General features: G+C 50.2%; 1 protein-coding gene across 3 annotated transcripts; it reads right to left on the reverse strand.

The window, feature by feature from the left end:
- Window positions 1-1,009: 1,009 nt before the first annotated feature.
- ZNF648 (zinc finger protein 648) lies at window positions 1,010-7,739 on the reverse strand. Of its 3 annotated transcripts, XM_045452588.1 has the most exons (3): window positions 7,537-7,739; window positions 6,899-6,976; window positions 1,010-3,795 (listed from the first exon to the last, which is right to left on the reverse strand). In XM_045452588.1, exon 3 carries the CDS (start codon window positions 3,732-3,734, stop codon window positions 2,028-2,030), a length of 1,707 nt encoding a protein of 568 aa, XP_045308544.1. In that variant the 5' UTR covers window positions 3,735-3,795; window positions 6,899-6,976; window positions 7,537-7,739; the 3' UTR covers window positions 1,010-2,027. The 3 variants fall into 3 exon arrangements, with proteins under 3 accessions (XP_045308544.1, XP_045308545.1, XP_045308546.1); XM_045452589.1 differs by lacking the exon at window positions 6,899-6,976; XM_045452590.1 differs by lacking the exons at window positions 6,899-6,976; window positions 7,537-7,739 and adding an exon at window positions 4,199-4,736.
- Between the last annotated feature and the right edge of the window lie 4,904 nt (window positions 7,740-12,643).

A 12,643-nucleotide genomic window follows, 5' to 3' on the forward strand; every position in this document is an offset into this window, starting at 1 on the left:
TTTCATTGATTACCCAGGAAAAATATACTAGCCTTTATTTTATTCATAATCACGAGGTTATGGTTGATTTTTATGACTTATCTACCAATTTAATACCTGTGACTTCAACCTAATTTCCTTTCCTGGCAGGATAACTCCAACTTTCATTACCCCACTATTGTCCTTCCTAATTAGCCAGATACAGAAGTTGAAGCCAAGGTCATATCACTGGTAAATAATGGGAATGGACTAATAACTCAACCACTGGCTGTCATGTCAGACCCAGAACCAGGCCAACTCTGTTGTTTGAACATGCAGATGTATCTAAGGGAGGTGAGACACAAAACCTCCAGACATGCAGTCAGGACTCTTATACCAAGGTTACCTTTGTCAAACAAGGCATGACAACATGTACCCCTTCTCTTTGGCTCCCATGTGGCAAGATGGAATCCAAGAGAAATTCAGATTTGGCACCCTTTGGTGGCAATTAAAAAAAAATGCTAATGATAGCTACAAAAGGAATATACTATACATTCTTATGGAATAGCTTATTTAACTTTGGTAAGATTAGAAGCGCTCTTTTCCCATAGGCATCAAGGGAACTCTGTGAGGTCATGGATCCTTCACAGTTGAGGTCCAGAACTAAGAACCACTGACCTTAAACTGTAGAAAATTGGGCACCTGGGTGGCTCAGTTGGTTAAGTCTCTGACTTCAGCTCAGGTCATGATCTTGCAGGTTGCAGGTTTGAGCGCCACATTGGGCTCCGTGCTGACAGCTCAGAGCCTGAAGTCTGCTTCAGATTCTGTGTCTCCTCCTCCCTCTGTCCCTCCCTCACTCTCTCTCTCTCTCCCAAAAATAAATCATACATTTTAAAATGTTTTAAAAATAAAAATAAACTACAGAAAATCAATACATTATGGAGAATGGCTGTTGGTAATACAAATTGCAAATAACCTCATTACAGAGTAATTGTGAGTCATGTTGGTTTCCAAACCTGGTCTTAATGACTTTGAAACACAGACACTTGGCACTTGGGCAAGAGGTATTTTATTTTTTTTTTACTTCAAATTGGAGCTAATGATACTCAAAGATTTCAATGAATCTAAAAGGTTTCTTGAATTATGGTCAGGCCCATATGGAGAAATTTTATATATCTGTCTGTAAATGGGCATATTACTCTCTATTACATAGGAGGTAAGGTCCCAGGGTGGGAACAGGAAAAGAGGTGGCCAGACAGGAGGCACATGTGAATTTTGTGGGTGAGACTCAGGTTGGATCCAGTTACTGAGTTTGACCATAAAGAGGAATGGACGTTTTTCAGATGCTAAGGTTGTTCTGGAACCAGAATAACTGGTTCCAAAACACAGAACATAAGCTCCCCTCTCTTTAAGATAGAGACCTTCTCTACTTCAAAGCCAAGACTCATTGCCCAAGGGTAAAGTAATTTGGGAGGAAAGTGAAATAATGTGCGGTCTGGCTGGGTCTGAGCTAGCCCCAGGGAGGCTTTGCTGCTTGAGAAGAGTTGCTCACAGAGACCACGTCTGGGGATTCCTTTATTGATGTAAAAACTGAAAAGTACCTTTCTCCCCAAGAGGCCCAGACCCTCATGCCTTCTTAGTATTTGCATATGGCTTCCAGGGCAGGACATGACAGTCTTTTTCTTTACTTATCTCTGGAGCCTTGCACGGTGCCCACGATTGAATTCTATAATTCCCAATCCATCGAGATCCCTCAGCCAAGGAACTCAACTCTTGACCAGCTCTTGCCACTTTTTCTTATCATTTTCCAATGGAATATGACCTCTGAGATTCAGAAGACTGACATGAAGCCACACACAGGGATGCCAGCCCTCCTGTTCGTTTTTATACAAAGAGACCAAACATACAAATCAAATGGATCACCCCATGGCCGGCGACCCGCTGGGAGAAATGGCTGACCAGTGGGGCAAGGTGACAATACCATGTGAACGGGCTTGCCCACGGAAGAGGGTTCCAGGTAATGAGGTCGACAGTGTCTTCACCGTCCTGAGAGTTAGCTGACAGAGCCCTCACTCATCAGAGGAGGAGGGGATGGGCTCCTTCTTGCCGGCACTGTGCTTAGCTCGGTGCCGCTGGAGATGATTGGACCTGGTGAAGGCCTGGCCGCAGTCCTCACACTGATAGGGCCTCTCCCCGTTGTGCACCCGAATGTGCTGGGCCAGCTCGGAGGCAATGCGGAAGGCCCTGCCGCACTCGGCGCAGAGGAAGCCCTTCTCCCCAGAGTGAATCTGCTGGTGCCGCTTCAGGGTGGAGGAGCGGGCAAAGGCCTGGCCACACTGGGCGCAAGGAAAGGGCCTCTCGCCGGTGTGGATGCGCTGGTGGCGCACGAGGCGCGAAGGCTGCGCGAAGGCCACGCCGCAATCCGCGCACTTGAAGGGCCTCTGGCCGGTGTGCAGGGTCTGGTGCTCGATCAGGTTGGAGGATTTGGTGAAGCACTTGCCGCAGGTGGGGCAGGGGAAGGGCCGCTCGCCCGAATGCACGCGCTGGTGCTCCATCATTCGGCTGGCCACCGCGAACTCCCTGTCGCAAGCCGGGCAGCGGAAGGGCTTCTCGCCCAGGTGCGTGCGTTGGTGGCGCAGCAGCGACAGCGGCTTGTTGAAGGTCAGGCCGCACTCCGCGCACGGGAAGGGCTTGTTGTTGCTATGCATGTTGCGCTGGTGTTTGCGCAGGTCGGAGGAGCGCACGAAGGCCTTCCCGCAGTCCGGGCAGGGGTAGGGTTTCTCGCCTGTGTGGGTGCGGATGTGCTTGCGGTGGTCCGAGGACCAGGTGTAGGCCTTGTCGCAGAAGGGGCACTGGTAGGGTCGCTCACCCGTGTGCAGGCGCCGGTGCTGCTGGAGCGTGCCCCGGTGGGAGTAGGCCTTCCCGCACAGCTCACAGGCGTAAGGCTTCGTGCCTCGGGGCTGCGATGGGCTCAGCAGGCTGCCGGACTTCTGGAAGGCCCTTCCTCCTCGCAGACACTTGTAGGGGTGCGCCTCCCTTTGCCCACCCTCACACGTGCCCTCGGGATTCTGGCCCTTCCTGCCCATCCGCGCTTTGGCCTTCAGCGCTGCTGCCAGGCCGGCTGGGGAGGCCGATCCCCGCGCTGGTGTGCGAGTCTCCTGCGTGGGGAGGTCCCAGCTGCCACCGGGCTTGGGGAAACGCATGAGGGAGGAGTGGTCTGGGGTATCTACACCCCTCTGTGCACAGAAATACCTTCCAGTATCAGGGAAACTGGATGGGACACCCAAGGCAGCGTCCAGGTTTTCCGTGGAGTCTCCGTCAGCACCTGAAGGTAGTGAGTCCCTAAGCAGTTGCGCTGGACCTAACAACTTGTGTGAGGGGTCACTGGGGACGGTCCCCGGAGCTACGCCTGCCCCAGAGGAGTCCTGGGTCCGGGTGATCTTTGACTCATCTCTCCCCCAGCTGGCCTTCTTCCGAGGTACCCCCATCGGTTCCTTCCCCGGGCTCCCAGAACTAAAGGAGCCAGAGAATCTCTCTTCCTCACTGGATGGATGATCCCATGGCAAGTCAGGATTGTCTTGAGTCACTTGGGGGCTGCTTCTTGGACAGGCCTGGTGATCATGGCCCCTAGGGCTCCCTTTGCCTCCTGCCTCCCCACCGTCCTCATCCTCACTCTCTAAGCTCATGTTCAGCATCCGGGGGTCATGAGCCTCCTCGGTCACGCTGCAAAGAGGAGACACCTTGCCCCACCTGTCCTGGGGGTCCACCTGTGTCATGATGTTCAGGCACTTCTATTCCTGCTCCTCCTAGACAGAACCTTTGCTTGGCTCAGGATACCTGCAAAAAAGGGAGGTATGAAGAGAAATCACAAAGAATGTACTTCATCACCTTCATGGCCACGGGGACTGAGGTTCTCCCTACAGGTCTCTTTCCAGCTGGTAGCTGTGCTTGGCACATTGTTGCTCCTCACTGGCAAGGGGGAGCTGGGCCCTCCCGAAAAACCCACACGGCCATCCTTAATCACTTTAATGGTCCACTTGCCAGAAGCCCCAGGAGAGCGTGTTGTCAGGGGTGGCAAGGGCAGGATATTTGCCCAGTGCCAGCTGGGCCCTGCCCTGTCCAGGGGGCTCAAACCCAAGCTGCTGGCCAGGTGGCTTCTCTATGAGCATGGGGGAAGACTAGAAGACAGGGCAGGAAGCAAGGTCTTGGCCTCCTCAGGCTTCTTAAACTGTTGGCCCACCTGGGAAGCTGAAAACCAGGCTGGCTCCTGATGTCCCTGCTACGTGTCCAAGTCTGCCATCTCTCGGTGGCGTCAGCTCGGACTACCTCCCAGGCTCCGGGCTGTGAGGCCATGTCCTCCAAAGATTAGGAGCAGCCACTGGGAGAATGCAGGTGGGTCAGGAAGGTGGGTCAGGACGTACCCAAGAAGATACCCAGCCGCTCCTCCCTGCTTAAACAGAGCTTCTCAGGCCTTTGCAATAAAGAGCCCCTAGCTGCTTGGGAGGCAGTGAACATATGCACCCTGGGTGGGGGCGTGCTTGTAGAAACTTGAACTATCCTTAAAATGTCTTAGCCCTGAGTGTTGTATGTAAGCGACGAACCACGGGAATCTACACCCAACACCAAGAGCACACTGTATACAATGTATGTTAGCTAACTTGACGATAAATTATATTTAAAAAAATACATTGCTTCATCTTAAACAGTCATGAGAATTTACATTCTATGTCATGTTGATTTTTTTGTTTAACATATCTCATTTTTATGTATTCTTACGGAAATAGTTTTATTGAAGTGTAATTGACATACAATGTTATATTTACGTATTTCTAATTTAAGTAAATCATATACACATGTATATATGTATTTATACACACATTTACCCTGTGTTTCTTTTTCTTTTCCACTAAATACTGTCTTTTTTTTTTTTTTTTTTTTTTTCACAAAGATCGTGTTTTAAGTTACCTTTGGTTTAAATGTTTTTTTCCCCCTTAAACATGCAATATTTATCCCATGGCCTCATGTGTTTCTGGCAAACCCCATATGCCCCCAGGGATGCATGTACCCCGATTTGAGAAGCATAGACTTAAGGTTTTGAGAGCAAGGCACGAGACAAGGAAGCCATTGAGTTTTGTTTTCTGAGTGATTTTATTTTAGCTTGAAGACACAGAGAAAGCCTGCCGGGGTTGGCTTACTAAGGATTGTTTGTGTGAGTGACACATTTTACAGGAGCCGCTGGAGTGAGAAGCGGGCTCCTGCAAGCCCGGGGGCAAGGAGCAATTTCAGACCAGAGGGCTGAGTTTGCTTTTGTCTGGAGGCAACCTTCTGGGACTCTCAGAGGGGATAATGCTAGCAGTTCCATTTTCTGGGCAGACATTATGAGCCAGACAGAATGCTGAGCACCTCATAAGCATGATTTCATTTATTCTTTCCTGCAGCCTTTAAGAGGAATGCTGTTACTGTTAATCTTTCCATTTTACAGACCAGGAAAGTGAGGGTTAATGAGGTTTCCTACCTGCCCAAGACCACACTGCTCATAGACAGCAGCCCTGAGGCTTCTCTTTAACTTGAGGCCATCATGTTACACCCTGAACCTTAGGGCCTACCTCCCAGATGTGGCCTCCAGACTGAGGCCTGCCCTGGGGCAGGGCCCTGCCCAAGAGCAGCCACAGCATCCTGGGGGAGAGCCACTGCTTTCTGTAGGCATCAAAGCGCCTTGTGTTTTCCAGGCCAAGGAACCTTGGCTCCGGGGCCCCACCACTGGGCTCCTCCCTGCTCGTGTTGACCCAAATTGCCCTCCGCAGAGAGAGGCCAGGACACATGCTGTGGAGACTGTTGCCTGGGGTGGTCAAGAGTATTAGTCACTGAGTATTTACTTTCAGAAAGCTCCTTCTTTCCTCCTCCGCCCACCTCCCACTTCCCACCTCCCACCTCCCACCTCCCACCTTCCACCTTCCACCTTCCACGTCTAGGGCAGGATAAGAGGAGTGATCTGTGCACTTGGTGTGGCTCCAGTGTGCTCCCCGTATGGCAGGAGGCATTCTATTACCCCAGCAAAGAGTAGTCATTCATTCAGCAGATGTGTATCAAACTCAAAAGCATATGCTTGTGCATCAATTAGGGTCTCAGAGCCTTGTTTTTCTTCCTCTGAAAGATGGAAGGTAATACCCCTACTGTGTAGTCTGTGGGAAGCTCCTGCACGCAGCTGGCATTCAATGACTAGCGCATTGTCCCTTGTACCATGAGCTCCTCTGCACCCAAGCGGGACTTCTGGGAGGTGTCTAGATGGACAGTCATAGTTTGGTGGTCAAAGTTCACACAATAAAGTCATGTCCTAGCCCCAGCTCATCAAACTGTCCTTCCCCCAGCTCCTGCCTGATCATAATCCCAGTTATTGTGTGTGTGTGTGGGTGTGTGTGCTTATAGGAGGGGAGCAAACCGGGGGAACCCTCACCTTGTACCTGGAAGCCGCAGACAGAGGGAGCACATGGTGCAATGGTGGCTGGGGTTCAGCATCTAATGTCCCTTTGTGACCTGAAGCCCAGGGACCACTCCCTCCCTCAGACCTCTCTGCTCTATTCCCATTACCAGTCAGAGCATTACCATGTCATGGCTAGCATATCCCTCGAAAGGAAACCAGGCTGGATGTATTTTCAGCACACTGGTTCTTAGAAGAGTGGGTGTGTGTGGGTGTGTGTGGGTGTGTGTGTGTGTGTCTAGTCAATAGAAGGGTCACAGCACAGGCCAGCATGCCCCATCAGGGATGGTGGTCCACCAGCAGGGACAGCAAAGGGATGCTGGATTTGATTGAGATAGACTTCTTAAGCTTCTTTCTTTCTCTGGGACAACACTCTGTGCACGTTCATACGGAACTGCTTGCAGACCACTTACTTTGCCCGCCCCCAACCCCCCTCCAGCACACAGACCCTGTTTTACATACGTGTCCCGTTCCCCTTCTTCTGGGCCACAGGTGAGCCTCCTCAGGGCACGCTCCGCCAGCTCACAGCTTCTCAGAAGCCTGACAGGAGATTGTCTTTTCAGGTGGGGAGTCCCTCCCCTGTCTGAAGCCACAGCCCTAGGGAATATATCCTGTTTTCTTCCTTCTGTAGCTTCCAGAGTTTCTCTCTTGACCACCAAGAAGACCGACAGGAAGGCAGGGGCCCAGGGGAGGGCTTTCTGGCAAAGCCTACACAAACATTCCTGGTCTAGAAGAACACTGATGCCATGGTGTGGCGGGTCCCTCTGCTCTCCAGATCTGCTGACCCCCAGAGGCTGTCAGAGCACAGCCCTGCCCTGCCCACACTTGCCGGCCAGAAGTGGCCCAAATGTAAGCCTTACTTACCACAGACAGGGACACCTTGTAGAAGCCTGGCCTGAGGGCTTGTTCTGGCGCTGGCCCCTGCCCCTCTTCCTATTTGCCTTCTATAGATTAGTTAGGTAATCTTATAGATAGTAACTTATCAATAAGGTAACTTATCGATAGTTCTAGGTCCATCCCCGGGGAAGCCACCTCCCGCCTTCTCCTCTGCCGTCAGGCCTTGCTCTCTACCTCTGGCTCTGACACAAATAGTTGCTTACCTGGGAAATGCACACAGCTGCGTGGGTCCCCCACCCTGACTTCTGTCACATGTGGCCTCTCAGCCACTGGAACCAGAGTTTGGTACAAATCAGCGGAGGTGGTGTCTCTGTCCCTCACTCTTTTGTGTCCAGTCCAGCAGCTGCAGAGAGAGCTTCAGGAGGTGGGGCCAGTGTAATACACTCGACCTTCCTGCCTGCATCCCAGAGAGCAGCCTGGGAAATACAGTGGGGCTGCCCTCTCTCACTGCCTGAAAGGTCCTGCCTTCCCTCTGCTCCCGCCTCCCCTCCTGCCAGAGCCTCCCTCCCTCTCCCCTCCTCCCTCAGAAAGGTTGCTCAGTCCTCCTGCAGGTGGCCTTTCCTTCCTGCTCACTCCCATTCCTTCTCCCCAGCAGAGCAAGAAATCCATCCTTCAGTCCTGCCCTGATATGTCCATAGGCCACTGTCACATGCGACCTTCCTGGGGAAAGCATGCTTTTTCCTTCCCCGGCAGGCAGGACAGGGTGTACAACCTCCCCTATTCTGGTGCGTGCCTTTTGTAGAGCTGTGGTTTGACAAAGGGGTGTTCCCAGAATTTTTTGAAGTACTCATCGGCTCAAACATGCCCATGACAATTTCACGGCGGGGTGGGATGCAGGGAGATTGTTTTCTCTCCTTATTCTCATGGATACCAGGCCCGCCTGGGACCTCTCTCCATCCTTCAGCATTGGCTCCCATGCAGGTTCATTTTGAAGAAAAAGGTTGGCCCAGGATATGAGAGTCACTCTTTCCAGAACTTGCACCCACTCACGTCTAATGTGTCTTTACTAGGGTGAAAGCTCAGGACATTAAAACAGGAGATGGGAGTATGGTACCTGTGATGTCCCTGAGTAGCCAAAAAGTATACTGGTTGACAGCAGGGTTGTGGGACTGGCCTACCTTACCACTCACTAGCTGTGTGACTTTGGGCGGGTTACTTAATCCCTCTGTGCCTTAGCTTCTCATCTGCAGAATGAGAATCCCCATTTGATGGCATCAGATAATGGCATCCTCATCATGGGGGTCTTGGAGAATCAAATATGCTAATGCATGTAAAGAGTTTAGCTCAGTATCTCACACATAGCTGTGCCCAGAAAAGTCAGCTGCCTTCATTGTTACTACTGATGCAGTTGTTTCTAGGGAAGACATGGCTCGAGGGGCTCCTTTTGATCCCAGTGGCCTCGTTAGGGCTGCAACTCTGACGGCATCCATTTTTTTGAACAGCAATTTTCAGAGTATGATCCAGGAAAGCAGGTCTATCTTCACCTTGGAGTTGTATAGTTGTGGCTTCAGAGGGAATAGGCAGACAGCAGAGATGCCTCGAGGTCTTTGAGTCTCAAAGTCTAGAACAGGATTCAAACCTTCATATCCGTAGAACCCCTGAAATAAACTGAAGAATGCTACAGCTATGTGGATATGCACTGTTTGAGCAAGAAGATCCTTAGCAATCACATATTTCTCGAAGGGGCCATGGTCCCAAAAAGGTTGAGAACCATTGGTGTTGGCAGGGATGGTGTAGGATGGGGGAAAATAGACCCTTAAAGTAAAATGTCTCCCACAGCAACTTAGCAGATTCTATTACCACCAACCTGCATCCCAACACTGTTGCTCAAAATTTCTCAGGTGGCCATATTGTATAGTGTTGGGCTTTGGACACCTTCGATAAGGAAATGGCTCAATTCCTCAGGAGGGGCCTGTGGTGGTGAGAGCTGGGGCTGGGGTCAGCCTGCATGTGTCCCTCCCCGTGGCAGCTTCACAGCGATGATGTACATTCACTGAGCTTTCCTTGTGCTAACACTATGCTAACATACCACATGCGGTGTCTCCATTAATCTTCACCACATTTTGATGGAGTGGCTCCTGTCGATGGTATTCCCATTTACAGATTGAGGATACTGAGGCACAGACAGCTTAGTGCATTATCTAAGGTCGCAGTGGAGCTGTGATTGATTCTGAGCTATTAGGGTCACATTCTTAACCACTACAGTACAAGTGACCCACACACTGACCCCTTAGAATCTACATGGTTGGCCTTTGCCTGGCTCCACCCTCATTTCCTCCTGAAAACTTAGTCCCTCCACCCGGAGGCCATGTGACCTGTGTATGTGAGGTCACTGCAGTCACTCTCCCAGAAGATCTCTTCCCTCAGTACAGCTGCCTAAGGAAACAATGGTTCCATTGAATGCCTACCTGTTAGTGTCCAGCCTGAACAGCCTGTTTCTCATCATGCTTTATTTCTAGAAACTGTAACCAACAATTAATTACCATATACCATGGGACTTCCTTCCACGTTAACTTGCCCACTTTGTCTCCTCCTTGGTTTTCAAGGCACATTGGTGTTATCATCTCACTAGTATGTAGGCCACCTAGCAACGAAAGGGGTAAGGAGTGGCCCAGATGCTACCTACATAGAAAAATAACGTGTGCCTTATATCTCCCTGAATCACCTACCCTGAGATGTCCCCTTAGCCATCTTAAAAATCCTGCTTTGAATTGGAGCACACTTTTTCTATATATGAGACTTCGCCATCCTGATGAGTTGTGCACAGGGCACTGATCAGGTCTCAGAACTGTACTCTGGGTCCTGCTTAGACCACTGGTCAACCTGCTGCTCAGATCCCTTTTGTTTCCTGGATGCCTCCACTTCTGATAGCACAAGCATATTCACTGTCTCATCCAGTCTTCCCAACAGTCTCTGGAAGGACCACAGGCATTGGAGTGAAAGGACTTTCCCCTAGGACCACATCTTTCCCCACCTTTTAAAGAAATTTTGGAATTTATATCATTCTGCTCAATCCTATGTTGTGGAAACAAGGGAGACATTGTTTTTACTTATTTGTTATTATTAACAAGTCTGCCTTAAAAATCTGGTATTGTCCCAGAGCTGCCCTGACTGGCAGTGGTGAAAATAAGGGCCCCCCTTCCTGCTTATCTGGGAAGGGAATAAAGCAGAGATGAAGAGAAAAGCACAAGGCAGGAAGAGAAAGGAAGGGGGCACCGTGTAGGGGCCCAGCAGGGTCTGAACTACATGGATGGCTGAAGGGAACTGAGTGACATGGGTAGAAAATGGACGAGACTGACCCTCTACCTGGAGGGTGCTTGGCACCTTGCTGAGCTGGTGAACCATGGCTGAGTCTGGACACTGGGTCAGACAGTAATTCTGAGAGGACCCGAGAGTCTTCCCAAGTTCTGCAGATGAGACTCTGAAGCCTGGACCCTCTCCCCTGCGGGTTTCCCCATGCTCTGCCACCAGCTGTCACCAATCTGCTTTCTGGCACCAGCCCTGCGTCATCCTTGAGGAAGATTAATGGAACCACTTAAGTGTCCCAAGCACAGTAGTGTTGTTTTTCTCTCAGGCATGAAACTTTGTTGAGTAAAAGTATATAAGCGAGAAGCAGAATTGTGGGTGGGATAGGAACTGGGTACATGATCTTAGATTAGACACATCTGGCTTCGAATCCCAATTCTATTTGTTAGATGACCTTGATCAGTTTCCTTACCTTCTTTGAGTCTTGGGTTCTCTGTAGAATGAGAATAAGAATACCTTCATTGACAGGCTTGTTGTGAAAATACCCTAAAACAATATTTTTAAAGAATTTAGTCCAATGTCAACCATAGAGTGGTTTTTTAATAAGATGTATTATTATTTTTATCCTACAGCTGGTGGGAGCTTGATGTCTTTAACCATCCCTGCTCCTCTAGAATGCTTTTCCTTCTTTACCTGCCACCAGAAAGCTACCATTTTTCTGGCTCGCTTTGGTCTCCTTGTCCCAAGCATCCCCACTGACAGGCTAGTCAAACAGGCTTTCAACGACATCCCCAGAGCAGTGAGCCTGGGCATAAGAGCATAAGCCTGGGCTCTTCATTATGTGCTACACTCAACACATGTAATCAATGACGGGGTGAGAGGTGCATGCTCCAGACAGGATGACAAGACGTGGTGATGACTCCGAATGCCAGTACTTGCCAGCACCTCCTGCAGAAGAGCACCAGGCTGACACCACCACCCTTGGCTGACAAATCCACCTGCCCCTGGTGAAGGCTGCACAGTGTAGTGACCGAGCATGCAGGCTTTGGAGTCAGGCTGTGTGGGTTAGTTAATCCTGCCTCTACCACTTGCTGTATGAGTGTGGGCCGGTTACTTACCCTTTCTGTGTCTCAGCCTCTTGATCTGTAAATTAAGGCTAATAATAGTTATCTACCTTACAGAGTTGTGGGGATTAAATGAGATGATGTGGCTTGCAGAGTGCAAGGACTCTACCAATATTAGATAATCATAATAAAATTTTGGGAGGGGGGAACTAGCCTCTGCTATAATCCAAACATCAGGAAGCAGTAGGGGGTGCCTGGATGGGTCAGTTGACTAAGTGTTGAATCTTGGTTTTGGTTCAGGTCATGAGACTGAGCCCTGCATTCAGCTCAACACTGTGGAGCCTGCTTAGGCTTCTCTCTCTCTCCCTTTCTCTCTTCCCCTCCCCCGCACTCTCAAAATAAATAATCTTAGAAAGAAAGAAAGAAAGAAAGAAAGAAAGAAAGAAAGAAAGCAAGCAGCGGAGAACCCCACCTCTGGTCCCAACAAGAACTCTCCTCCAGCTCTCCTGAGGCCTTACCCTATAGATGAGCTATAACCAGGTACCACTGAACCAGAACCTCTTTGGTGACTCTCCACGAAGACCAGCCCCCTTCTGGCTCCTCAAGACCCACCCTGTGCTGTGGTGGCCTTCCCAGATGAACACCAAAGCCCCTGGCCCACACTGTAGGAGGATGAGCTATATCAGTCGCAGGATGGGAATCTCTGAGGTTCACGGCCCTCTGAACACAACTGGCAAAACACTCAAACATTCACTCTCTCTATTGATATAGTAGCACATTTTCTTTGCCCTGGGGATAACACACCCTTCCAGGCCACAGAGATTTCTTCTATTCCACCTTAACCTTGGGACCATGTGGAAGACAAGGAGAGAACACCACAGACAGGACTTCCAGGAATCTCCTATACTATTAGGTTTGCCTCCTGCCTTTGCTGGTCCTTCCAGGCTGGGAGACAACAAGCCTGGGGACGCTAGAAGGGAAGGCACTGCATGTCCTTACT

The sequence above is a fragment of the Leopardus geoffroyi genome, chromosome C3 (assembly GCF_018350155.1).
Source record: "Leopardus geoffroyi isolate Oge1 chromosome C3, O.geoffroyi_Oge1_pat1.0, whole genome shotgun sequence".
NCBI lineage: Eukaryota > Metazoa > Chordata > Mammalia > Carnivora > Felidae > Leopardus > Leopardus geoffroyi.